General features: G+C 36.7%; 1 protein-coding gene across 4 annotated transcripts in view; it reads right to left on the minus strand.

The window, feature by feature from the left end:
- The window catches only part of APC (APC regulator of WNT signaling pathway), a 94,659-nt gene that overhangs the window by 43,891 nt on the left and 23,704 nt on the right, over nt 1-27,064 (minus strand). For all 4 annotated transcript variants that reach the window (XM_064403147.1, XM_064403145.1, XM_064403146.1 and 1 more), the window contains exons 2-4: nt 18,450-18,602; nt 2,239-2,323; nt 1,113-1,314 (exon numbers count right to left, since the gene is read on the minus strand). In XM_064403147.1, the coding sequence (XP_064259217.1) occupies nt 1,113-1,314; nt 2,239-2,323; nt 18,450-18,584 (422 nt within the window). In that variant the 5' untranslated portion in view covers nt 18,585-18,602. The remainder of the gene's footprint in view (nt 1-1,112; nt 1,315-2,238; nt 2,324-18,449; nt 18,603-27,064) is intronic.

Here is a 27,064-nt window from a genome sequence, read left to right on the forward strand (position 1 = left end):
GCAAGTTACTTTCATTCTGCTGATAGGACCAAAAAAATATAGGGACCTGGATCTTAGAAGAAAAGCATCATCCTTTCAGGTCTTGGCTGCAAAAATTTTGCTGATCTTCAGAGAAAATCCTTTAGAGGAGGGGTTTCTAGAGGGCTATCGACAAAGCACTTGTTATCCACAAAACTTTTCTATTACAACTTCAAATTGGATTTTTTTTGCTTGTTAATATCTACTAGGCATAAAAATACAGTGTTCCAGTTTATTTGGTTTTGCAGCCCACAGCTTGATATCCCATCCATTAAGTAGGGCTGAATCTTTAGGAAACCCTGCCTTGCAGATGGGCTTCTGAAAACATCTGTTATTTCAGTCAGATCCATTTTAAGAAATAAAGATGACTTCAGTGGAAACAGCTGCATGTCTCTTACTTTGCATTTCCTTTGTAAGTGATTGATAAAGTGCTACAATTCTGTATTATAACCTGAAATGTTATAATGGGTAAATGACTTCCTGTAAATGGGTACCACTGCCTTTTAAGAAAAGAAATTCCAGGATTTTGTCAATACAAAATCCTGGAACAACACCTTGAAGATAAGGACACATATTTAGTTTAGCTGATACATTTTCTGAGAGAGTAGAATCACTAGGTAAATGTCTGCTAATAGTAAATAATTGATAAACCAGTTATGGTACTTAATAACCATTTGCAAAAGAGAGAAAACTATTCCACCATCACATTGTTACAGCTTCAGCATTTATCAGAAGTGGTGAGGAGATACAGAGGTGGTTAGAATGCTCCACCCTCGCTGTTTAAATATATTCCAGACACTGACAATCTGATTATGAAAATGAAAAAAACCCCTTCAGCCAACAAAGACTAACAATGAAATGCACATATGAAAAAAAAGTAGAAACTGAATACTTCATGTTTTTAAAAATATTTTTCCACATGTGCATCTAAATAAAATGTAGATCCCTGGTTTCTTACTGGTCAAGATAAATGACAGGTAAATACATTACTGATCAAAACCATATTCATGATAGCTAAATACTAAGTGTGTCAGTAAACTTCCACATTAAAATTAGAAGTCAATCCATACTGGAGGAATAAACAAATAAATTACCTCTCTTTTTCTAGCTCTTCTAAGTAACCAGTGCTTTCTCTGCTTCCATTCATAAAGCCTCTTCTTGGAAATGATCCCATGGGGACTGGACTGCACTCCCCTGAGCGGCTCGACACAGACCCTTCCCGGCTCCCATATGAACGAACAGACATCTTTGGCCTTAGCTTCACCCCAGCGAAGCTGGTGCTTTCCAAATTCAGTTCTGGATAATAAACAGCAAACATTTTTCAGAGCTGAAAGTTCAGTAGCACAAAGTTAAAAGATAATTTATATCTTCATTTCTTACTTCCTGAACAAATCCATGTGTTTTTTTTTATGGGAGCATTTTGCACAGAAATGTAGCAAAAATACTGTGAGCAAAAGCAATGGATATGGTGGACTTGGAGAACAGCAGTTATCCGAGCAGATTGCCAAACTACAATCCTGGCAATCAGAACAGTATCCTACAAAAGCCTGCCTGCCTCCTTCCCAGAGGACTTAAGAAATGGGCAGAGTTTTGCTTAAACATCATGTGAATTACCTTGTGGCCCACTCCCTAAAAATTTCTTTTCCAGAGATCCTGCAAATGTTTCACCATCATATAACAGATGACTACCCTGCTCATCACAGGAGTCTTAAACATAGACATCCCTATGAAATTTCTGGGTCAGTGGCAGGGATGATGGATGTATACAGGGAGTTAGTGGTCTGAGCTTGCCGGCACTTCCCATACAATGGGATATACACATTCCAGCACTTGCTATAGGGAAGGGGCCATAAATTTGCAGAATGACAGAAACAATTCCAGCAATATGACATGGAGAGGGCAGGATATGCAAAGAAATTTAGGAAATTGGTGGAACTACACCAACATTAACTTTTTTTCCCTAAAGAAAGAAATGTGAGTTATATCAAACACAGTTCATATGACATTCTAGAGTTACAGTAGCAAAAGTATAAATGGAGACTTTTTTTCCCCCGCAAGATGTGTATTAAATGTTTAGCAAAAATGTTTAGGGACTGAGACTATGCCTAATCACCAAGGTCAGCACTGAAAGGAAGACAAAAATGACTTTGAAAATTTTATCCCAAACTAGAAACAATAGACAAATAAAGGAACCTACTTAAAATGTAATTCTAGATTCACCTTTAAGTCGTTCCAGTAAGTCAATTTGTCCAGAAGATGCCATTGCCTCATCTTCAATGCTTCCTTGTAGCTGTTTCAGTACCTCCTATAAGAAATTAAGCTTAATTAAGAAATCCTTACAATAACAACACACAAGGTAAATACATCCTATCCTACCCTAAAGTGCACACTCATGTAACAGCTGCTGAGACACTGATGTAAATGGTATTTCATGTGAGCAAGTGATCAAGTGTCATAATTTTAATTGTGATCAGATATATTCTACAATGTCTACCTCAGCACTGTCATGCATAAACTTATCTGGCAGTTCAATCTATTGGATTATATGGAAGTTCTTCTCAAAGTGAACACCAGTTATTTTGAATTAAGAGATGGAAAAATGTAAGCACAGAGAAATCAGTCAGTCTTGTAAAAACAAATTTTGGATATGTAACTAACAGAAAAGTATCTCAACTAGAAGCAACCCCACGATTTGTTTTCTTTGAGGCCCTAGCAGCACTGTAAACCCACAAGAAGACTCATGTTATTCTTACTACAAATGCTACCATTACCATGCCTGGGAGCAAAAGATTAGGTTTCCTTCATGGCACCTATTATTACTACTTCTATTTCAAACACCATCAGGCCCACCAGAACGAGATGTAGATTGCTTTATGCAGCTGAAGCTTCAAGTCCAAGAATACTGCCATGTGCTATTGAAACTGTATGCTGAAAATTATATAGCTGAAGGAACATAGTTCTGATGTACAAAAAAAATAGTAAACAATGACTATTACACTAAAGGGGCCAGTAAGCCCCCAAGTCCTGAATGCTCAGTGGCCTAATTTCATGTAGAAAATTAAATGCAAGTTAGTGAACATCTTTTCAATATCATCATGACAGACGCATCAATAGCAAGAACAAATAAAAAAGACTGGCTACAAGGCAAAAAGCGCTTACTGGAATTCAAAGTACCATTTTTCATACTGTGCCACAGAAAATATTTTTAGAAGAAGTAAGAGTCAGGAGATGAAATAAATTCTGAATAATGGAATTATTCAGTAATATTCTGTAATTTTCATACACAGACCCTGTACACAGTATTGTATTTTTTTTCCGATCTCAAAACTAATGAATTCTAGACAATTTAAAAATATGTCCATACCAAAGCTTTGCTCTTTTAAGAGTCTGGGTTTTGCAACTTACACAAAAGGTACCTTTTAAATGCATTTTTCTTTTTTTCAAGAGAAAAAAACCCTACGTAACATCTATGAAACGTCAAGATTTTTTTAAAGCAGTGCAGCGATGAGCTTTTCTGTATTCAAAGTGTTGTTACTTGTAATTAAAAGAAATTAGTAAAATAAAAGGGATTTGAACCAGGGGAAATTTGGGAGATAATCCCCAAAGGGGCTTCTCTACAAAAGCAGACTCAATCGGCCCCTCCCCCCAACCAGTTCGGGAGAAAATATCTCCTTGGAGAAAAGTGGAAAGAAACCTGTTTATTAAACAATAGAACCCAAACAATATTAAACAATAAAACCTCTTGCTGCTCCAAAAGAGATGGCAAACTCAGAACAGTCCCCTCCCCGGGCTGCAGCTCGGCTCACTCAGTCTTTGATCAGTCTCTGGTGCTGGAAGCGCTGTGGCCCAGGCCCGGCCAGGGAGCCACAGGTGGGGCTGCCGGTGCTCTTCTGGGTGTTCAGTCCAGAGCAGGCTTGAACAGGTCCAAGAAAAGGAAAAACCACAGTCCAGGGAACTTCTTTGCCTCAGCTAGCTAAAACTAACTAAAAGCAAATGAGAGCTCTGTCCTGCTGTCTGTCCATCCACAGACAACAGCAACAGTCCAGGAGGAAGAATGTGGAGGAATGAGTGCAGTGTCTGAAAATGCTGCATGCTTCTTCTCTCCCCCCTTTTATCTCAGGAACAAGTCTTAAAGGTGTAAACGAATTATTCAGTATAAACAGAACAGACAACTGGGGATAAAAGCATCATATAGTCAAGCCAGGACAGTATAGAACTGTGCAGAATTCTGGGGAAATAATCTCAAGCCCTAGACTCAGACCAAATGGTAGCAGCCCAGGTGCTGCAGCCTTTGCCATGCTGCTCTGGGAAAAATAATTCTGGAGTACAGACACCCAAGTTTCCAGTTTACTGATGGAGTCAAGGTGCTTGTCCATGTTCATGTCTTAGTTTGGACCAGTTTGATGCCAGACTTCCATCCTCCCACACCATCTGTACCTGCATTCCCATCACAGGTATCTTTGAGCATGAACCAAATTCCTTTTGGAATAAGCCAGCAGTTACACCCAGGACTGCTAGTGGGCATTCACTCCATGGCACCAGGCTGAAGCTAGTCCAGACACAATACCCTGCAATATAGATTGAATGTGTGCTGGGTCCTCAACACAATTCACCTACAAAGTTGCTCCTACTGCACTGCCTTTAGGATCAAGCCTGGGATTATAAAATCCATACTCTTGGAGAGATATCTTCCCTGTGCTTTTAAGTATGTTTAAGGGCAACCTCTTCAGCCATATGGCCCAGCCATCTCTATACATAACGTCTGCCCTGTCAGCAAAGGCAGACAAACAACTGATGTGGTGTTTTTCAAAGAAGGGGTCCTGCACTGTGTGATGTAAGAGCAGATCTGCAGACAGCAGTCTTTGCTTAAAGTCTAAAAGGGCAGTATGGGTATGTGAAATGGTCTTGAGAGTATTTTGCACTCTTGTTGGAAACCTGTCAACTCAGATAAATTTAGAAATAATGAATGAATCATTTTTCTCTGAAAACAGCACTGTTTTACAAGGGAGAAGCCTAAAATCCCACATCTCCTTCCATTCCCTTTTTAGAAGCCTCTCTCTCACATGTGTAGCACATCTGCTGTTTCAGCACGTTCAGCATACTTCCCTATGTAATGAGTCTTCCTGCTCTAAGATACAATATGAGAAGCTAAATGGAACTACCATGAGCTTTTCCTGCCCTACCAAATTACATGACTGAGGTGTCCAGGCAACAAGGGACTGCTCTCTTCTAAATACTGGCAACAGTTGAACACTAGCACACTGGGTCACCTTGCTCAAATTTTCTGTTTCAATTCATTACTTTAAGTTTTAATTTCTAGTTTTTGTATCATCCCCTTTTTCCTCCAACAGTACATGCATTTTTCTCAAGTTAGCTTTTCTGCATTTTTCTACATTTCTTTTCTATAGTGCTATTGCTAAGGCAAAAATACGACTATGCCATTATGAGGCTGTGATATCAACTTTAAATTCCATCACAGTACACTTCAAAAGCTAAGCTGGCCATTCAATAGGCAGTTAAATAAAGGAGACAAAAGTTAGAAAAGGAGAGAAGGAGATGCAGCCCCTGGGACACGTACTGGTGGAAAATGAGGCTGCATGCTAAAATGACAAGTCAGGGAATTTGCAATTTTACTTGAACAAGGAACACAGAAGTTGTCTGCAATAATCCTTCTGGAGGAAACATGGCAAGTTACCTGTTACTGTGCTAATGAAAATTTTAATTTATTCACTATTTATAATCTAGGATTCAACACGAATGCTGTTTACATGCATACAGTGCTTTGAAACAGTATTTTTCCATTATAATTTAATACTACATTTGACATCATGTTTGCTAAAGCATAAAATAGTCTCCAAGATTCAACTCGTATCTGTTTAGTTATGCAGATTTCAGTAAGTATTTTAGTAGTGGTTTACAGCATTCTTCTAAGCAAAATCTTTACTGGCTTAGCAGTGGCTTACTGAAAAAATACACAAATGTAAATCTGTAAGAAAAGGATGCCAGGTTTTAGCAGCCTTTTTTGCAGCCTTTTTTCTTTTAAAGAATGCAAGTCAAATTATTTTAATGGTCACTTAAGTATAACCTAGTTTATCTTGTGCTGTTCAGAAGTACAAAAGAATGTTTTTGGAAATGGAGCAGGCCCTATGACTCATCATCATTTAAAAGGGTTTCTGTCTTCACAGTCTCTGGACTGTAAAGTACTGAAACATTGTCTATTTTTTGTCTGGTTGGTTGGGTTTTTTTGTTTGGAATATAAAAATGGGTTTTGTCTATGAATATAATCCTGACATAAAACCCACTTAATGAATAACTAAATAAAAGAGATCAGATCAGTCAGCATAACTGTGGTAAATAAAAGCAACTTAACTAACAGTAGATGCACCTAAGTAGTAAGGTAGATGCAGCTAAGTGGTAAGGGTTCTTGTAAATAAAATGATTTAAGGGCTGAATTTACTCAAGCTGCTAATAAGGAAAGGAATCACAGAGGAATAATGCTTACAATGGCTGATTTAAAATCCCAAGGAGTTAAGACTTAAAGTGTATCGAATTCTTGGGAGCTGTAAGTATAAATATTAATACCTAGGAATATTTAAAATATGGTATATATAAAAATAAATTTTGATTACATTTCAGATATGTTTGGTCTTCTGTAAAGACTATTCTCTCCCCGCCCACCCCTTAAACATTAACATCTATTACTTGTATTCACTTTTGTCATAACTATGTGGATTTAGTGAACGACAAAATCTAAGAAAATCACCATGAAAATTAAATCTATGAAACTCTCGGATGCAGCACACCAGATATACTCACAGGCCAGTTATATTGGTTACCACTGTATTTACAACATTTGAATATAAAACCAGGTTTAATTACACAAATACAGAAAGTGTTCACAATTTCAGAGAGCAATCAAATGTCTATTAGCGGCATACAGGATGGGAATATGCATAATGAATGAATAAAAAATCATGGTTAACCAAATCAAGCATTATTTTTAAATTACAGTATTTCTGACAGCACTGGTATGCATCTTTTTAACCTGGTATGTTGAAAATGTAACATAAAATTTCTAAATTGAAATTATTTTTGACCTCCAGTGGAGCTGAGTGTTGTTTCAGTTACTATTTAGAAGAGCAGAAAAAAAGGTAACATATACTAAAAGAATATCACTCAAATTCCTCAAAACCATTAAATGTCAGAACCATGGTGGGGTGGGGGTAGACATCAGAATACTTTTTTTTTTTAGACCAGTGGAAATTTAAGCTTAAGGTCTTACATGACATGTCATAAATACATGAACTTGACAGTGCATCATTTCTGTCACATATGGGAGAACATTTACAGGCGCTGAGGGAGCGCTTGGAAGGAGCTCTTTGCTCCTACACATTTTGGTGAATTATGCTGCTGCTTAATCAGGCTTGCTGGGAGCCCTTCTAGCCCTTCAAGTGCACCAAACTGCTCAGGCTGCTCAACCCTCTAGCCAGGTCCAAATGATAACACCACCAATGACAGCACTGCTCACTGAGGTGGAACACTGGAGCAACTCAACTTTCAACCTTGCAGAAAGAAGAATGCGTTTCTTATGTGAAATGATGTTGTTCGTTTTAATTTCCAACAATGTCATTTTCTAAATGGAAAGTATTCACCCAGTGCCACCATGCTCAGGAGCTGTCACTTGCTGTAACCACTTACAGAAGATGGCACCAAGTTTTTAGTGAAAGTACACTGTCAGGTCAAGTAAAGTCGTCTGATTTTATACTCAGAGGGTTGTCTAAAGTAATGGCATTAACTATATATACCATCAGCTTAATTCTACTTAAATTCTAAAAAGAAATGTAAACAAATATTTTCTTTAATTTCCCAGCCAATTTGGATCCTGGTAGAAACTTAAGAATTGCAAAGCTGTAAAAATATTTCTTACTGTAAAATCATAAAAACACACAGACCCCCAACAATATAATGCTATTACTGCTTTTTTGCAGATTAAATAAATTCACATTTTAAATATCTGTATTTTTTAGAATGCTGAATGACTTTTATAACCACATTTTTAGTTCATGTGAGCCTAAAAAAATACCAGACTGCATTAGATGCACAATCACTGAATTCCCAGAATTCATCACTCGATACAACTTGTAAGAATAAATTCTGCTTATGACAGTTTCTTCCATTAACACGTTAGAACTTATTGAATGATCAATACACATAATTATTTTCAAAATTACTTCTATTTTGGAGGATCTAACCATTGTGCTATCTCCTGCAGTATCTATCATTCTTATCAGTGTTTTAATTCCCCGTGTCACTATCCTGATGTGACAGTCTCCTTCATGCGCCTTCAGAACAACATCACCTCTTCCCTCCTGAAAGGAATGAGTGTGTGGGATACAAAAAGCCACAAAAGTCATTCTGTAGATGCAAAATCCAACTAAGAGCAAGTGCAATAATTTGAGAATGAAGATGCAGGTTCTCAGTAGGGAAAAAAAAATCGTAAGAATATACAATGTTTCCTGTGATTACTGCTTTCCATTGCAAGACTTCAAAAGCTCAAGTGCTTACATGCTGGGTAAGGATGTGTTGAAATTATATGAAAACCAGGCAGATATGAAAAGGAAAATACTGGGTGAATTCACACAGCACAAGTTACAGAAGCTGAGAATATGCCACCTATTTCACAAATATTAACAGAGGCAAGGAAAGCTACTGCTGAATCAATCAATCCCTTTTCTCCGTATTTGTTCACCAAACAATGTATTTGCTAAAAAAAAAACAAATAGAAACAAACATAATTTCACTCCCAACCAGACAATACCAACTATTTAAATCTACAGTAAGGCTGTTCATTCAGGAGTTAAAAACAGCAAATATGAAAAAATCTGAAAGCTAGCATGGCTACTCAAAGAACAAAACTAGGTAACGCCATATTCTGTCTATTTTTATCACACTTATTGTGCAGAATAGGATGAATTCAAAGCCAAAAGAAGCTCACACTGACAGCAGGGACATATGTGCATGTGCTGTGCAAGTGCCTGCGTAGCCAACCCTTTAGAAGGGACCTAAAGGGTTTCATTTTTAGAGTGTGAGATACTCTTATGTTACCAATGTTCTCCCTTAATAAGCAGGTAAAATGTTAAATTTCTACATCTAGGTGATTCACAGCTAATGTACTCCTTTTTTAAAAGCTGTATTATTTCAGAAGACAAAACACAATTCGGTTACCCTGAAAGCAAAGTGTTTTGTTAGCTTGTCCTGAGTGCATTTGGATTTTGAGCACTGTCTGTTCAGTGCTGTCTGAGGTGTGTAACTCCTAATTTTCACTTATTTCTCCCCTACTAGCTTGGCTGTCCAAAGACAGTGTTTCTGATGGGGAGTCCAATTTCCAGAAAGTATGTGACCCACTCATAATGAGACCACAGTCATTTTAAGAGACAGTTTAGCTAAGAAATCCTGCTGACAGAAGAAGATGGGAGTTTTAGTTTACTTTTAATAATGTGAAAAATGAAAAATCAGTTTCTAGTAAAAAATGTTCAATTCTTCCTGTAGACTAAATTTCTATAAAGGAGTAACTTTCAAGAGAAATACTTCACTCATTACACAACACTATATGCCTGAAAATATGGATTTAAAAACTTCCTTTGCAGAAGTAAATTAGAAAATAACACTATGTTATACAAATATATATTTTCATCCATCCTGTGAGCATAGAGCACACTGACTTTGGAAAGTGTTTTTGTAGAATAGGTAAAATTGTATTATAGGATGTATGGACCAAGTCGCAAAATCAGGATGGCATCATCTGCCTAAAAACTGTAATTTCCTTAATATTTCAATCTGCAAACCCAAATAAAATGCCTTTATTTGTTTTTACGGTTTTTGTTTGTTCTGGGGTTTTATGTCAAAAAATGAGAAGGAGTAAAAATAAACTCAGTTGTGCAAATTACTAAGGGTTTTTTTTGTAGTTTACCTCAAACAGAAAGTTTGTTATTGCTACAAGCAAAGAACAGATCTGGTGGTCAAATTCACTGCAACTGATACAAAGATGAATTACACATGAATTGTATTCATTTATGCTTTTAATTTATTGATTACCTCATATAGCTTCCTTCTCAAAAGCAGGAAACTTATTACACAAACGCCTCACTTGTTACTCCATCTTTAGCTGCTCTTCAAAGCATTTTCAAATCCTTCTGCATTTCCCTTTATTGCTGGCTGGAATTTATGTTTCTGCTTAATGCTCTTCAAAATGGAACAACAAAATCCAGTGAAGTATCAGAGAAATTAAGGCAAAGCACCTCCTGTGTGCCAGACAGAGGAGAGATCAAAACATGCTTTAAAAGAACTGTTTAGAGAAGAAAAACAAGCTCTGCTAAGACAGCAGAGCCTGCGCTACCATATAAACAACTCCTAAGAGCCATGAGTACAAAAGTGTTAAAAAACCTCAAACCCCTTAACTTTGGCCACGTCAGCCAGAATGCTGAAAAATCAGACAAAATGAAGTTGACTCATTAGAGTTGGCTAGAAGTTGTAAGGAAACAATGCCAGGACAAGGGCAGACTCAACACAGGCACCACTTTCTGCGGTACACTGCTTGCATAGCAATAAGCAAATGAAGAGTGTGCTAGAAGGCTCTCATCACGTGGTGACACACAGGCTAATTAAGGAAGGAAAAATTATGTTCAACTGCTTCAAGTGGGAAGAAAAAAAAGAAGTTTCTTTCACTACAGTCTGTATCCAGGTAAACCAGGATTCTTCTCCAAAGAGCAGTAAGCCAGGCATGCACAGACAGACCTAAGATGATGGGAAACAAATAAATAACACAACTGAAGGATGTAGTAGAAGTGGTAACATGACTGCAAGCAGCATAGTACTGACATTACAGAATGATAACAGAATCACTGAATCACTCAGGATGGGAAAAATCTTCAAGATCAGCCATTAAAGCCACCACTGGGTTAGTCCTACATGAAACCATGTCCCTGAGTGCCACATCTACACATCCTTTAAATACATCCAGGGATGGCAACTCCACCCACAGCCCTTGGCAGAGTGTTCCTGGGTTTGCAAACTCCTTCAGTGAAGAAATTTTCCATAACATTCCCAGTACAACTCGAGCCCATTTCCTCCTAGCCTGCTGCTTATTACTTGGGAGAAGGGACCTACCCCCAACTCACCAACAACCTCCTGTCAGGAAGTTGTATAGAAAAGAAGGTCCCCCATGAGCCTCATTTTCTCAGGCTGAGCCTCCCCAGATTCCTCAGCTGCTCCTCATATGATTTGTGCTCTAGACAAGAATCAAGAGCAAACACCATCCTTAACACTGAGAGAGACCAAACATCATTCCAAACCAACCCCCTTCTCCAACAGCAGGAACCTTGTGAGGATACATGAACACAACCTACTGTTCATTTCTCTTGAATGTCCTCTCCTCAGATTCCCTCTGGCCTTCACTTGGAGACTTCCTAAAACCTCATCTCCAGAGGTTCTACCACCTATGGCAAACACATGATGAAAAACAATCTTTGTTTTGTTTGTTTTCCACTGTCTATCTCACATTGTTACTTGATACCCTTACATCTAGTATTTAGGAAAACTACTAATTCCCTAATAACTCTCCCTATGACAAAATCTTTTATTAGAGCTCAACATCCATCCCATCCCTCTCCTTTTTCTGTGTCTTCACCTGAAAAGTCCCATTTTATTAAATCATGTCACTTCAGGAAGATTTTCAGATCACTTGATTTGTCTGGCACGTAATATGATGAATTCTATTAGGTCGTCTATGAGGAGGTTCATCAGAACAGAACATAATACTCATCTTCTGGATCAGCATGTATTCATCCTGGCACAATAATAATTGTTCTGTTTCCCTACTTATGCCCAGTAATTCCCAATTATCAGACCAACTTTGTGGATCCAAACTAAGCACTGACTGGACACTACATGAAAAAGCCCTTTTATTTTTCAGGTATTTAAAGTACCTCCAATATCTCAACAGTATGCTGTTGCCATATTAATTCAGTCCTCATGGTGTACATAAAGTTAAGGCTCTTTTCTAGAAGCCATGATTCTTCTATGCTTCTGCCATGGAATTTTATTTGCCATGTATTCAATCCACTTACTCAACACCAGAAGTTGAGTAAGTTGAACAGTTGCAACTGTTCACACTCCTGTGTTCATTTTTACCACGATGAAAACCATCAGTCAAACTCTTCTATCTCACTCTTTTTTCCACATGACTTAAGACTATGTTGAAAAGAAATACAGGTAATGGCAGAAATCTCACTAAGATACTACTGTATTTCTAAAGCAAAAAGACTATTTATTCTGCACTTCATTTTCAGGAACCTTAAAATTCCAGACAGGGCTACTGAGATGTTCTCAGCATAGTTGGGAATACCCTCAAGTTCTCTGTAACCAGTTGCTGTGGCGATATCACAACACTGGTTTTGGTCCATGAAGCAATTATAATCCACTATGTTATATCTGACTTGATCTCTTAGCAGAAATAACAACATACCAAATAACTAGATTGGAAATCAGATTCTGGAATCCAGTTCTGGAAACAATACTAATGTTCTTATGTGCGACAGAATACACTAAGAAATGTATATTGTACTACATTCAGGATCCAAATAAAACATCTCAGGTTATACAGCAGTTTAGTTACTACATGTAGCCTACTCACTAACAGCAATTCCAGACCAAATTTATCCATTTTAACATAGTTTAACATTCTCATCTGAATGGTTTGTTTTCATAGCTTAATGTAATTTTTCAGTTGTATTTTTCTGTATATGCCTTGGCAAAACATTTCAGTGTATGCAATGCCAACCAAATGAAGATAAAACGAAAAAAGGAAAAGGGAGGATGCAGCTAAAAACACTCTCCCTTTGCACAGGGATGGAAAAGTGATGTTATTGGAGACAGTAAGTATTCCCAGCAAAATGTGTAATTTCTAGTATCTTTGAAGAAAAACTGTTGCTAGATTTCTGAAGATGCTATTGCAAACCTGAACATCTCTCGAATGTATTCATCTACTTGAGGAAGTACACACACAGACAGATGGAAACTGCATGTGCATACAGCACACAACAATACGTTAAGCAGTGTGTATTAGAGGTCTCTGTGAATATGCTGGGCTTCAAATTCTAATTTGCAAGCACACAGCTTACCACACAACAGTGAACCAAAAATTGCGGTGACAATTAGAATATCACCTGCAGCACCTTCTATGCTTTATGATAAGGATCAATAAACACTGATGATCAGAGACAGCTGATCAGAACAAAACAGGTTTTCAAGATTAAATATCAAGAAGTGATGGCTATGCAGACAGTAAAGCCACCAAGTGTGGTTTGTCAATTTAAAAGAAAATGGGATCACCTGCTTACCTGATCAGGGAAACATCTCATAACAGCAGTTACTCATTCCTCAAGAGAGAATGGCCCAGTAGATATTTACAAGGAAATCTTCAATTTCATCAAGGGGCATAATGCGTACAAATAGCATCTGAAATCTTACTCCTAAAAATGGGTGTGATTAAGCCACGAGTATGCCTGATCAGTAAAGGATCAGCACTTTGAAACTTTTTCTTTTAACTCTTATGACTTAAGAGATCACAAAGAGCAGCTTCCATGTCAAAAACAGTACAAGACAATTAAGCTAGATTCTAGAACATTCTGAACATCCACCTTCTCTTTTTTATAAACAAACATTGGCTAACAAGGTCCAATCTGCAGTCACCACATTTTCCAGAGTCACTCTTCTTAAAATGAGACAAACAAGCTACTGTAGCTGCTAAATTGCAAACTTGCTGGTCAATCTGCTATTCCTGATAACAATGATCAGGATAAAGATAATATTTTGTAAATTCATTCTTTCCAATAGGCATAAAAATATGTAATGGGAAGCTGAATTTTCAGATAAAATGCAACTAAATCATATTTAGACATAAAAGTACACTGTCATTCTTATATAATATAAGCTTTCTCACAATTATTTCAAAGCCATCATGTCAGAAGATGAAAACCAGGCCCCATGGCATCTTCTTTAGCATTGTTTTTCTCTTTAATTCTGCAAATTTGAGTATTAATTCATCAACATCCTAAAGTTTGCAAAACACTGAAATAAATATGGGATATTGTAATCTAGAGACTTAATATTCTTTTCGCTACCACATTAAATTACTGTAGCTTAATATTTTACAAACACATCCAAAATAAAAACTCTCAAAATAAAATATCTTCATTCTTGCTTTTTTTATTTAGTGAAAATATATTTGAATCCAACATAATAGCACTGCAAGTTTTATTGCCCAGTTGGCTTATTAGCAGAAGAAACTCACAAACACCATCAATTTCAAAAATAAATCACTCTCTGGATCTGCAATGGACATGATAGTAATGAACTCTCCAGGACTTTGTCCTTTAAACATTAATTCCTTCAAACACACAAATTAAATAAAATTTAAAAAAACCACAGAAAATTATTACAACTAAAATGCTTATATTAAGCAAATTATCTGCCTAAACATCACCCTCCACAACACATGAACGAACAGCTCATGATTTTCTGAAAAGATTTTAACCACTACTGTGTTTCTTTATGGTGTATATTTATCTGGTTTGAGCACTTCTCAAAAAAAAAAAAAATCAACAAATTTGATCACTTCTAGCAACAGTCTTATTATTTTATTTTTGATACATGTGGACACAATACAGAAGACACTGAATAAACTGAGAAGCCATATGTAAAATAAAATTTTAAGTGCACTATATAAAAACAAAAGAGACAATGTTTTGCTCACAGAGCATCACATCTACTAAAAATGGCTTTCTTACACATGATATCATGAATTACTGGTTTCCTATAAAATCAGAGCATTCAAACATTGAGTTTGGAAATCAAGCATGACGTCACTCTTATGCAAGTTCTGGAGGTTAAGGTGAACATACCAGCTGCTCTCCAGTTTTTATATGGGGAAAAATGCTGATATTAATTAGCTACAACATTACAAATAAATAAATAAATAAATAAACAAACAAATAAATTCTATCCTTAAAGAGAAAAATACTAGTCTTCTAAAAGAACCAGGCAGGAAAGTCTCACAAAAAGTCTTTTGCGAATGTGGGAGAAATGTAGGCATATGCACAAAGTAGCACTGCTGACATTGGATTACCTCTTGTCTTTCCATGAATTTTACAAGTTTTGAATTCAGACAAAACTGTTTATATTTTTCTAAATTTGTCCATAGTCTATGTTTTATGCAGTTACTGTTACATCTAGATACTGACACCACTTTATTTATAGGCCAACATTGTTATTTCACTGACCATCAAACAGGGTATTTGTTGATTTAGAGAGAACACTTTATCATACCAAACTGCTGTATTTCATCTGACAGTAAGCCAATAAAAACAACTGAATTTCCCAAGTTAGTCATAATACTCCGAGGGATTTCTTTTGTTTGAACAGTTAATCCCTAGGGCAACACAAATTAAAAAATGAAGTGGCGATTGTTTTACTTATCATTTTGCCCCCCCCCCCCCCCCCCCCCATTATATTTCTCTTTGTTTACCCATCATGTTGTTTTCTGGTCAGCAAATTGAGTTTTCACTTTTAAATAAGAGCTTTAGCTTTAAAAAGGAAGTATTCAGAGATAGTTCTTATATAGGTCAGTAGTAGTTTAAAATAAATACATGTGCAAGATGAGCTCATGTTGAGCTTTTAATTCCCATATGATTACCTTACAATTCTGAAATGAAGGGATTATAAAGATGGGACACACTTACACAATGTTTTAACACTTACTTCCAAAATCAAATTCTTTAAGTATTGTCTTTAAAATGCCCTTCCTAACTACTGCCATTCACAATTGATTAAAGAATGTAAGGAAATGAGGAGACAAAAAAAGCAGCAGTCCAAAGCACTATGAGATGTCCCTGCATTGGGCCAGACTAAAATTGCAGACATTTCCCAAGTATTTGGCCTGTAACTCAGAGGAAAAAAACAAAATTCAGATTGCAAGAACAGGGATGTTTGCCATGGAGCCACAGCTTGTCATCCCCACTGCTGCTTCCTGGCTAATATCTGGGCTTTCACTTGGTAGGATGGGTTACAAGGGCTCTGTGACACTCCTGTGCTCCAAAAGGATAATTGTTTCCAAGACATTAGGGAAATTTTTTGACTGTATATATGGTAGCCAAATGGCTTTCAATCATGACTGCTCTTGCTCTGCTAATGACTTTGCCTGTAGTTATCCCTAATTATGGCACTGGAACTGTACAAACCATGTAGTTTCTTTCAGTGCAAAAAAAGTCAACACATACTTTCTCCAAAAGCCTGCAAAACTAAAATTATGTTCCAATTTAAGAGAATCCTGCAGTGATCCCATCAAACTTCCCCCACCTGCTCCAATCTGACCCCAAGATCATTCCCACACCATCCTTCAAGTTCGAGTCAAATCAAAACCATGTTGTGAACCTTTATAAAGAAAAGGGTCTGAAACAAACAGGGGAAAGAAACTTCATCGTTCAAGTACAGGATCAAATACACCTGAGGAATGAAGCCCTGATTTCCTAATAGAACAGGGTTAAAAAAGAAAAAGTTAATCTGAACAACCTCTTCTCCACCCATCCCCCAAAATGAGAAGAAACTTACTAAGTTAGTTACTTTTGTTAGAGGTTTTTTTGTGTTACATTCCTTAGATCTAGAAAGGAACTTTGAGACAGAATAAAATGAGACCTCTACTCTGCATATGTTCATAAGCACAGAGGAGTGTAAGAGAGCCACTTTGTTTGGTGGTCTGCAAGATTTAATGTAAGAACATAAAGCCATTCCATATCCCAAATTAATGCCCTAGAGACCAGCTTGTACAGCTGGACTGGTTTTAGGTCACTGGAAATTTAATTATCTGCAGGAAAGCTACAAAAACCTCAAGCAGACAACCAAAAACCAAAACACCTGTATGTGAAGAAGAAGAGGAAAAAAAGACATTTTTACTCTTTTTTTTGTAGAACTAGCAGAAAGATCATTTGTCGTGTTCTTCCCTGAATTTAGACCGCAATGACAGGGAGTGGAAGGGAATTACTAATAAATTTACTGTAATGTTATCTTAAGAAAAATAATATAAATGACAGAACTAGTTTTCAGACATGTAACTCAGTAAATGAACATTTTTTCTGCAGCTGTCAATGACAACCATTTCAAGTAGCTGGTATAAAGGTTTATATATTATATTATATTATATTATATTATATTATATTATATTATATTATATTATATTATATTATATTATATTATGGGCTATAATTTCCTTTTAATTTAGGTAGCAAAGCCATTTTCATTTTACACTGCAATGCAAGGATTAAATGTATCTGAAATATCAATGCTTTTTTGAAGTGTTGTAACTAGTGTGTCAGAAAGGGGAATTTTACTTCTTACAGTACATTTTTCTTCTTACAGTCTATATGCTGGAGGAGAAGAAAATTGAGTTCAAATATTTTAAATTGCTATATTACTCAAATTAACATATTTTTAAAATTAAACATTGGTTGTAAATGAACAGTAAGTCTGTCATAAGAAGATCGGGAAGCAAGGAGATGGAGAAAAAAAGTGTTCTTTAATATTTAGAATATGCCTACCCTATACAGGAGTATACACAGAAATACCAACAATTTCTGAGCCCTTCTAATTGAGCTACCAAAAGCAGACTGGTGTTGCTGGCTGCTAGCAAAAAGCAGCAGGATTTGTCAGCTTAGGAAGAATACTGCATTAATGCAGCTCTAATGCTTCCAAAATTCTGCCTTGTTCAGTATCATGGATCACACAGATCCATCTGATGGTGTATCTTCCTACTGATTAAAATCCATCTAAATTCCACTTGAGCATAGTGTTTGCTCTTGCATGGGTGGTTCTGAAGGTGTACATTCAGCCAAGACACAGCAGCAGGAACTGATCTGGGTGAAGTATTAATTTAGGCTTTGGGAGAGACTGGAGATCTTGTAGTTTTATGTTAAAAGAAACTTCTCCAGTTAAGATGTTAAATATTGTAATTATAGTAAACCTCCACATTTTTAAAATTAGTTGAAAACACTGAAAACCTCCAGTGTTTCCCACATTTTCAAGAGCCAAACAATACTTGCTTTGTCAACCTTGGTCAGCACTCTGGACTTCCTGCTGGGAAGCATAGCTGTGCTAAAATGGTAGTGCTTATCACAGCATGCTGGGAGCTGTTTTTAGAAAACAGTTTTGAAATTAAAAAATAATAATAAAGAAATGTAGCTTTGATAGCTTTTCCTTTACACAGCCTGAAAAGGACTTCCATAGGAATCTAAAAAGCACACAAAACTCTCTGAGCGATTCCCAGTCCACGACACAATGGGCAGTGACAGAAACCCCACACACAGGCACAGAGCTTGCAATACCTTCATAGTGGATGCCTCAGTTTCCAGTTTTGTGAGGTGATTTGAGTTATCCTCTAGCTCTTGCCGAAGGTTGGAGTTCTCCATCTTTAATGCCTCAACTTGCTTTAACAATTGATCATATGAAGCTGCGGCCATCCTGGGCTACCCTCAGCCCTTAAAAAAGTAAGAGAAAATATTAAATTAAGTATTTTAGAAAAAACCTTTCACTACCTGAATGTATGTAACCACAAAATCATCTCGCTCTCCCATTTACCACATGACTTTCTAAACATTTAATTTAAATCCATTGCAGCAACTGTTAATGACTAGAAGTAGTGCCAAATCAAGACTTTTTTTTTCTGTGGGCTTTCATTTGGTGTGCATGATTAAGCAAATGAAAAAAGTTCATTGTCAATTGCATCAGATATTAGGCGAAGCTGGAATACATGAAAGAAAATCACTGCATCACACAAAAGCATCTTTACTACTGGCACTTCAGTTTCAACATGGAGGAATTGCATATAACAGACCATATATAGTAATTTTTGGATAGATAACAAGCATTTTCACACATATCTAAAAGACGCTGACTGCCTACTTATTTTAGGAAATGAATGGTAGTCACAGATGTTCAATGTTCCTAGGAATAGCACACACTCTGAGGGAGATGCTATATGAAAGGAAATCAGTAAATATTGGGCAATTTTAACTGAAAAAACTCCACATCATCAAATGTAGTAAATATGTAGATATTTTGTAAAAATATCCTTCAAAGCACAAGATTAAAACAAATTTCTTCCACACAAAATGGTCATACTGCACCATTTAATTTAAAGATGAAAGGCTACTCTTGATATCAAAGCATCCCATACTGTTTTCAGTAAAACTGTAACACAGTCTCAGAACACCAGCACAACTACTCAGCCATCATATATGAGAAAGAAACAAATACTTCAATTTCAATTATGAACTACAATTGTTCCCCACTTTCCAAACCAAAAGATGGCAGAGTTGTTAATCTAACAGTGTAAGTTAAATAAAACATGACTAATGAATATTTGAAGCTCTTCAGAATTAATGCTATCAGTTTCTTATTCATCAGCCATTACAGAGAAAAAAAGGAAGCCTAGCACTTCACATAACACATAAGGGAAGTTACCCTTCCAATGTCATTGCAGACATTTCCCAAGTATGTGGCCTGTAACTCAGAGGAAAAAAACAAAAAAACCTTACAGGGCCACATTTCCTTTCATCATTACCACATTACTTCGGAAAAGATAAAGCAATTAAAAGCTATTATTTATAGCATTTTCATTGTAACCTCTGACCAAACTTTGACCTGCTTGTGTAACCCCTATAAATCAAGTTTCCTCTTCCCAATGAAACTTAATTGAATTATCCAGTATACGAAAAGTAAGGTAAAATTATTCTAAAGTGTTTCAGTTCCACAGTACAAAATCTAAAAATTTTGTTTAACCTTTCTAAATTTAAACTGAAGAAAATGTAAAGAAGAGTACACCACTGAAGCAAGGAACAATAACAAAAGCTGTAGTGCAGTTGATATGACTGGTTTATTTCCTTTCCAAGCACCTGCCACCATCAAAGAAACAAGAAGATACCTACCACTTGAGAAATAAAGGCAATCTGAAATAACTACTTGACAATGTGAATTCTGGGATTTTACCATCAGGCTATTTCACCTAAAAGGTTGAGTCTTGTTAAGGAGAGTAGTAGCAAAAACAAAACAAACACACAAACACCAAAAAACCACTAAGGACAGACTGTTTCTATTTCATGTATGCCTTTATCTATTAGGTAACAGTTTCCACTATTATTAAGAAAATTAATAGCTGTGATTCACATTTCAGAACACACTGCATGCACAAGCCCAAAGAAAGGCAGACAAAAGCGAAGAAGAATGGAAACTTTTTCCCATTATTTGTCACAAATTAGCACTATATTGTAATATTGACAGAATGTTTTTACTGAAGTATATCAGTAAAATATATCACATTTATTCATCTACATGTGATTTACAGAAGCTGCTCTGCGCCACACAGGACATGCATTTTGTTTCTAGATAGAGTATATTTTTTTCCCATTGCTATAATTCATTACTAAGATGAAAGGTAATAACAAATAAATATCCAGTTTTTCCATTTCCTGTCCATTTTTAGGAATTCTAACATACAGATTTGAAATTTAGAAAAATCAGCCCCATTAACAAGATGTATACACACAACAAATGAAATGGAGAAAAATGGACGAGGGGAGAAGCTATGGTAGAAAGACATAAACTGCATAGCTCTGGTATTTTATATGCATAACAAACTTAGGTATCTTTTTGCTAAATGAGTAAGGATCCTGAAGGAGAGATTTGGTTTGACTTTCCACCCTTCTGATCTAAGTTCCTAAGCTCCCTTTATTCCCGTAACACGAAAGTAGAACATCACCACTAAGAGATGGCATCCTACCTGAGGATGTGGGTTTTCAGGTAAAAAAAAAAGTTAGCTGATTACCACAACCTAGGTAACCCAAAACATTTTTTTTTTCTGCTAAATAAATGCCCAAAGAAAGTGCCACGGTCACCACAGCTGCAACAGAGATGAAAAGAAAAACCGTACATAGGTAAGGAGCAGTTCAAAGACATCAGGATGACACAGGGCAGTGCTGAGAGCCAAATTATTGGACTGGAAGCATGCTGTCAGAAAACTTCCCCCAAAACTAGACTGTGACGGGCATTTTAAAATGTTTTACTATTGACTTTAGCACAAGAAGTAGTATCAAAACTTGTGCCCATAAATTCAAAAGGTTGCACAAGGTCAGACTCCATGTAATATACAATGAATTTGATGAATTGAGAAATAAAGCAGCAGAAACAGGGTGGAATTGCAGAGCATAGTGACACAGGGTCATTCACAAAAGAATCTCAACCTGGAGCAGTGAAGCCTCTCAGCAGCCAGCCTGCAGGGCAGTCTGTGCTGCCAATGAGACTGGCACAAGGAGAGCAAACACAATTCCAAGAGTTATCAAATAATTTTACAAAGAGGTGGGTAAGAAAAGTGAATTTAAGTGTGTGCAGAGAAAGATGTGAAGCGATCGGGGATGACAGAGTATCTTAGACGAGATTAGCCAAACAAACCGTGGCTGCCTCAGCACATTAAAGGCTGGAATGACACAGCCATACTTTGTTATTAGGGAGCAGAAAACACTGAAGAGGGAGAGCAACATTTATGTTAAAACACAATACCAACACAGAACAAATGGGTGTAAATTGGTCATTTATCAACCTAGGCTGGCAACATTAATTAGAACTTGTAATTCAGTGGGATCCTTGCCAAGCATACTACACAAGGAGCCAGACTTCATGGTTCGAGAAATCCAGTCTTGTATTCCTAAACTTCAATATACACAAATGCTGTGCTTATTTTTGATATCTCCAAGATATTTGCTACTTCTTCTTCTGAAATAATGCAGTGCCAAAGTATTTCACAAAAGACGCCATTATTTAATTTTAAAATGGGTGAAACTGACAAAGGTAATGTATGACCAAAAGCAGCTTAGGCTTTCTGATGCTGAACACTGTGTCATTCTCTGAGGCACGTGATTTGTAGAATGAAATCCCAGGGCTCCATTACACATAAGCTGTTCCACATATGAGATAAACCCCTCAAAATTAAAATCTGCCTCTCTCCTGAAAACACATTTTTACCAACTGCCTCAAACTTGACACATCAGATCAGAATTCAGGTCCCAAAATGATCCTAGGATTTACGCTCTGAGGAAAAATAATTATAAATTAAAAAATAATTTATAAATTATATATTATAGGTTTTCTAAACACAGAATCGTCAGCATAAATAGAAACTGACTGTACCATTTCACCCATTTTTGAAGTTTCTCAGTGGTTAACTTACTTGCCTTGAGGAAAGAGTTAAACTTTGGACCCTCTTGGCCAGACAGGTTCTCCAGCCATACCACACCTCATTTGGAGCAGAATCAACCAGCTCATGGGAAAACAAGGAATACTTTAGACATGGCTCACGAGTCTGAAGCTCTGCCACTGCACATGCAAACATGTTCAACACCACCAGTGTCAGAATCAGCTGGATCAAGAATAAAACATCTCTTCTTTCCCCGACTACAGTGAGAGAGAATGGAGAAGGGAAGAACTCTGACCTTCAGAATCCATTCCACATTTCACCCAGCCCAAGGGAAAATGCATCACAAATGCAACACAACCCACCTTTGTGAAATTCACTATTATGCTTCAAGTCAAGCTCCCTTTTACACTCTTAACTGTATTGTTTCTTCACAAAGTGGTCATCAAAGGCAAGAACAGATCCTGAATTCTCTAGACTTACTCTAAAAAAAACTGTCTCAGAATACAGAAAATTTGAAATTCAATACCCTCATGAAGGAGACACCCAAAAAATCTAGCTGCACTACTTTCCCAACCCATATTTCTCATAATTAAGAAGTTTCTTCTCCATCTCCTATCAGAGTAAGGGGAAATTGTGACAAGAAATTTCATGCTTTACTGAATCAGTACTCTGCATGAAAATACATATCAAAGATGAATTTCAAGCTGGATAGAACTCTTTCATGAACACATTAATGACAAGCCTAAATTTATAGAAACATACTGTTAAGATTTAGATACGCATTTGCCTATATTAAGAAAACTGCACCAGTAGCCACTGCCCAGACAGGAATATACATGCAATCATTTTGCTCTCAAATCCCAAGTGATAGCAAAAAATGTAATCTTGCCTGAAAACTTAGAATTTCTGAATTGATCAGAGCCTTCTTTTTTGAAATCAGCAAGTGTATACACCCAATATGCCTGAAGAGGTTCTACTTAAGAACCCAAACAATTTGTCATATATTAAATCTCCTTATTAAAATATTTCAGAGTCCCATTATTGCTTTTATCCTTAAAATCTATCAACACTACCATCCCATTGTACTACCACCAGCAAGCAATTTACTCCTACACTCTGTAACCCAGATTTTTCACAATGTTGTTTCTTATTAATGTAACAAATTTAACTTTACACATAAATACAATGTATCTACATGCTTATAAATTTTATCTTTTTGATCTTTGTATCCAAATCTTGCAATTGTTTTGTATCTACATTTAAATATTTATTCTGTCCAAAGTACATGAATACCTAAAATATAGTTCAGTAAGGCTGGGAAGGACTATCAACTCAGATTTCTTTCTACAGGCACAAATTCTATGCAACACTTCAGTCCAGAGCCCAGTATCCCATCCTTGTTATTCTTTACCATTCTGTCAATTTTTGTCATTCATTTATAGGAATGTGTCTAATGGGGAATTGTTTCTTCAAGGGCACACTAGACTTAATTGAGGGAGGAAATGCTGATGCTGTCATGACATTTTTCCAATTGGTTACTGTACACTACCTTTAAAAAGAGATTATTTTTGAGCACTAGGCCTAGGGGTTCTGACAAGCAGTGGTTGTGGCTAGTGGTGGGGTGGCCAGGAGGGCTGTGCTGGTGCCTTCCCAGCTGTCAGCTCCACCCATACCCTCACGGTTCCCACCCAGGGAAGAGCTCAGCTGCTGAAGTGGCAACTGCTAAACCACTGTAGATTACTGCTCGACTGCCAAGGTAATCTGAAATAGGTGTCAGTTTAAGCTTACTGTGCTGGGTCATTAGCCACGATGTTCAGCAGCTGTTGCAGAGCTATTTCCAAAAGAGGGACAAGGCTGACAGACAGGGGCAAAAAAATCCAGCACAGCTGTTCCAAGCTAAGTTCCTTAAGTGGACCTTTTTCATGCAGCTTCCTTATCTATACACTCATAAGAAAGAAGTGTGTGGGGGTTTTGCTGTTCTTATTTTGAATATATCAAACCACACCAATTTGCATGAGTTCAATTTCTCTGTTGACTGAATACTGTATTGAATTTTCCATTATTTTGTTTGACGCTTGCCTTCAGGTTTTCAGCTCTGGCAAAATACCGGCACTCCAAGTGCTGTGTTCAAGAACTTATCAAAAATGAGTATCACTGCGTCAGGAATCATCTTATCCATTTCAGTTTGGGCAAGGTTTGCCAATCAAAAATTGTTTATTCTTCACTGGCCTTGTCTAATTCTCTCCTTCTCTACTCACTGAAAAATACTCCACTGGACTCAAATCATAGAAGCCCATTATCCTGATTCCCTCCAAACAGCAGAAAAAAATATTTCTGCCCTCTCCAGCATCACACTGAAAAACAGCGTTATTTCCATCTGGTGATAAGTCCATCCTTTACTAAAATGGCCTTTGTTGCCAGTGTATTTGATCCTCCTATCCCCACCTGAATTTAAGAACAATCCCCCAAACTTCGAGTCAGGAGCAGCTGAAAGAGAAGCCATTTTGTTTGGGTTCTCTTCAACTGGGCAATGAGGGCACACAAACATAATGAGCTGTCTGGAAGTGGCTTTGAGTGTGGTTAGAGACAACTAAGAAAATACTCAGCCCAGAATGAGAACTGCCCATGAGTGGAGCAGGAGATCTGTTCATATTCTCATTCACTCTGCTTTAGCACACTTAGGTGATCAGAGATGGAGGAAGGAGTATAAAAAGCAATCATCACAGAACACTGTTCTTCATCCAGTTTCTTTTAGCTACAAGGGCTTTGATAACAGAAAATTAATTGCAAGTTACATAACACTACTCTATTTAATAAATTTGAAAAGGATGACATTGAAAAAAATTGATAATCTCTAGATTATGTGTACTGTGGATTCCTGGGGTTTTCAACCATGTAAAAAAAAGGCAAATGCCAGATGAAGAGCCATTACTGTTATCAGTTATCCTAACACAACTTGTGAAAGCATTAGTCCCTCTAAAAGAGGACCCCACAACTTTCTCTAAACTTCAGTTGCATGAAGAATATTTTCTTTCTAGTTTTTTTATCCACTTCTGCATGAAGGCTAATTTGTGGACAGCAGACTAAAACAAATGTTACTATACCCAACCTACTTAAATCCTTTTGAGCGGGGATTGGGTAAAGACTGTGGTTTTGTGTTTAATTCTTTCAGAAATTAATTCATAACTTGGTAAGAGCTTTCAATCCATCATTATATTTTGGGATACTTCTGTAATTTCGATACTTGACCTGTACTCACCAACCACGAACAGAAGCATCATCTGTTCATTTTAACCAAAAGTGATAAGTGATCCATGTTCTCAGCATTCCGTAAAAGACCATGAGGAGAAGGAATGAGAACACCATGGTCTGAACTCTTGTGTGCCTCATTCATTACATGTCAAGTATGATAAAGATCAACTGTGTGTTTGTGTGAAAAACAAAAATAACTTATTGCTTGGAATGTCACTAAAGAATGCTAACAATGGAAAAAATACTTCTTAATACAAAAAGAGTAAAATCAAGAAGTCATACGTTTTAGGGTATGAACTGTCAAATTCAGCTTCTTTACACTGTCAAGAAAATTCCCACTTCTTCCTTTATAATTCTGGGTTGGGAAGTTCCTTAGCTGGTTAGTCAAGCTGTATTCAGAATATGACTGTGAAAATTCGAAACATGATTTGCATTTAAATACTATATTGAACACAAACCACTCCAGACATCATTTGAATCATAACGTACATTGCATCAAGAATGATTCACAAGCCTGAACACTCATCGTTCAAGATGATCATCTTTGTAATTCCTGACTAATTGTGTATGCCCTCATTGCACATGACTTGCTCCTGTTTACTTTTACATTTCTCGTAATCTTTAAGGATTCAATTCCAGAAAGTTTAAGCTATTAAAAAGTCTGAGACAGGTATTTCTTTTCCTATTTTACCTGAAAATATAAACTCAAAACAATTAACGTGAAATAAATCAGTTACAATTAAAAACATTGCACATAGTATAAAAATTCTATAATATATTATAAAAATAATGTACAATAAGTATTTATCCATCTTGGGCACCCTATCAGGGCAATCTTCAGGGTTCCCTTCAGCACTTTTAAAGACCAGAAGACCATTTGTCCTGCAGGAAATGTATCAGCACCTGATCACACAGGTCCTATGTGAATTTTGGAAAACCATGAGTGGAAACTACATCTTTGCTGACAATAACTCACCATCACAGTACAGCATTAGTAGTATTTTTAAATACTACTAATAGTAGGCCTATTTTAAACAGGCTTTTGCCACTCTGATAATAAAAGAACTTGCCACATGTCTTCAACATAAACATTTTACCAACAAAATCAAGATGCACACTGAAATCCAACACAAGAATTTAGAGATCAAGGGAACCAATTGTAGCCACGTGCATTTCCAACTTACGCTGTATCATTCCATGCTGATATAACAATGGTATACTGTGACAAGACATATCACAACATTTATCACAACCAAGTATTTTATATTTCAGGGATGATGTTTAGTACAGTTTGCACCCATGAATAAATTAAAGTATTATATTTAAAAGTGATCTTTTATTCAAGTTATTTTAAGAGTGTGACGTACAGAACTACTACAGTGGTTACACAAAATGATACTATTTAAGACTTTAAAAAGTACAGGAAGAAGCATCACCATAACCAGCATAATCACTATTGTGCTTCTGTCACTCTCTTTCCTTTTAGAAAAAAAGGGGTAA

Source organism: Passer domesticus, chromosome Z (genome assembly GCF_036417665.1).
Source record: "Passer domesticus isolate bPasDom1 chromosome Z, bPasDom1.hap1, whole genome shotgun sequence".
Taxonomy (NCBI): domain Eukaryota; kingdom Metazoa; phylum Chordata; class Aves; order Passeriformes; family Passeridae; genus Passer; species Passer domesticus.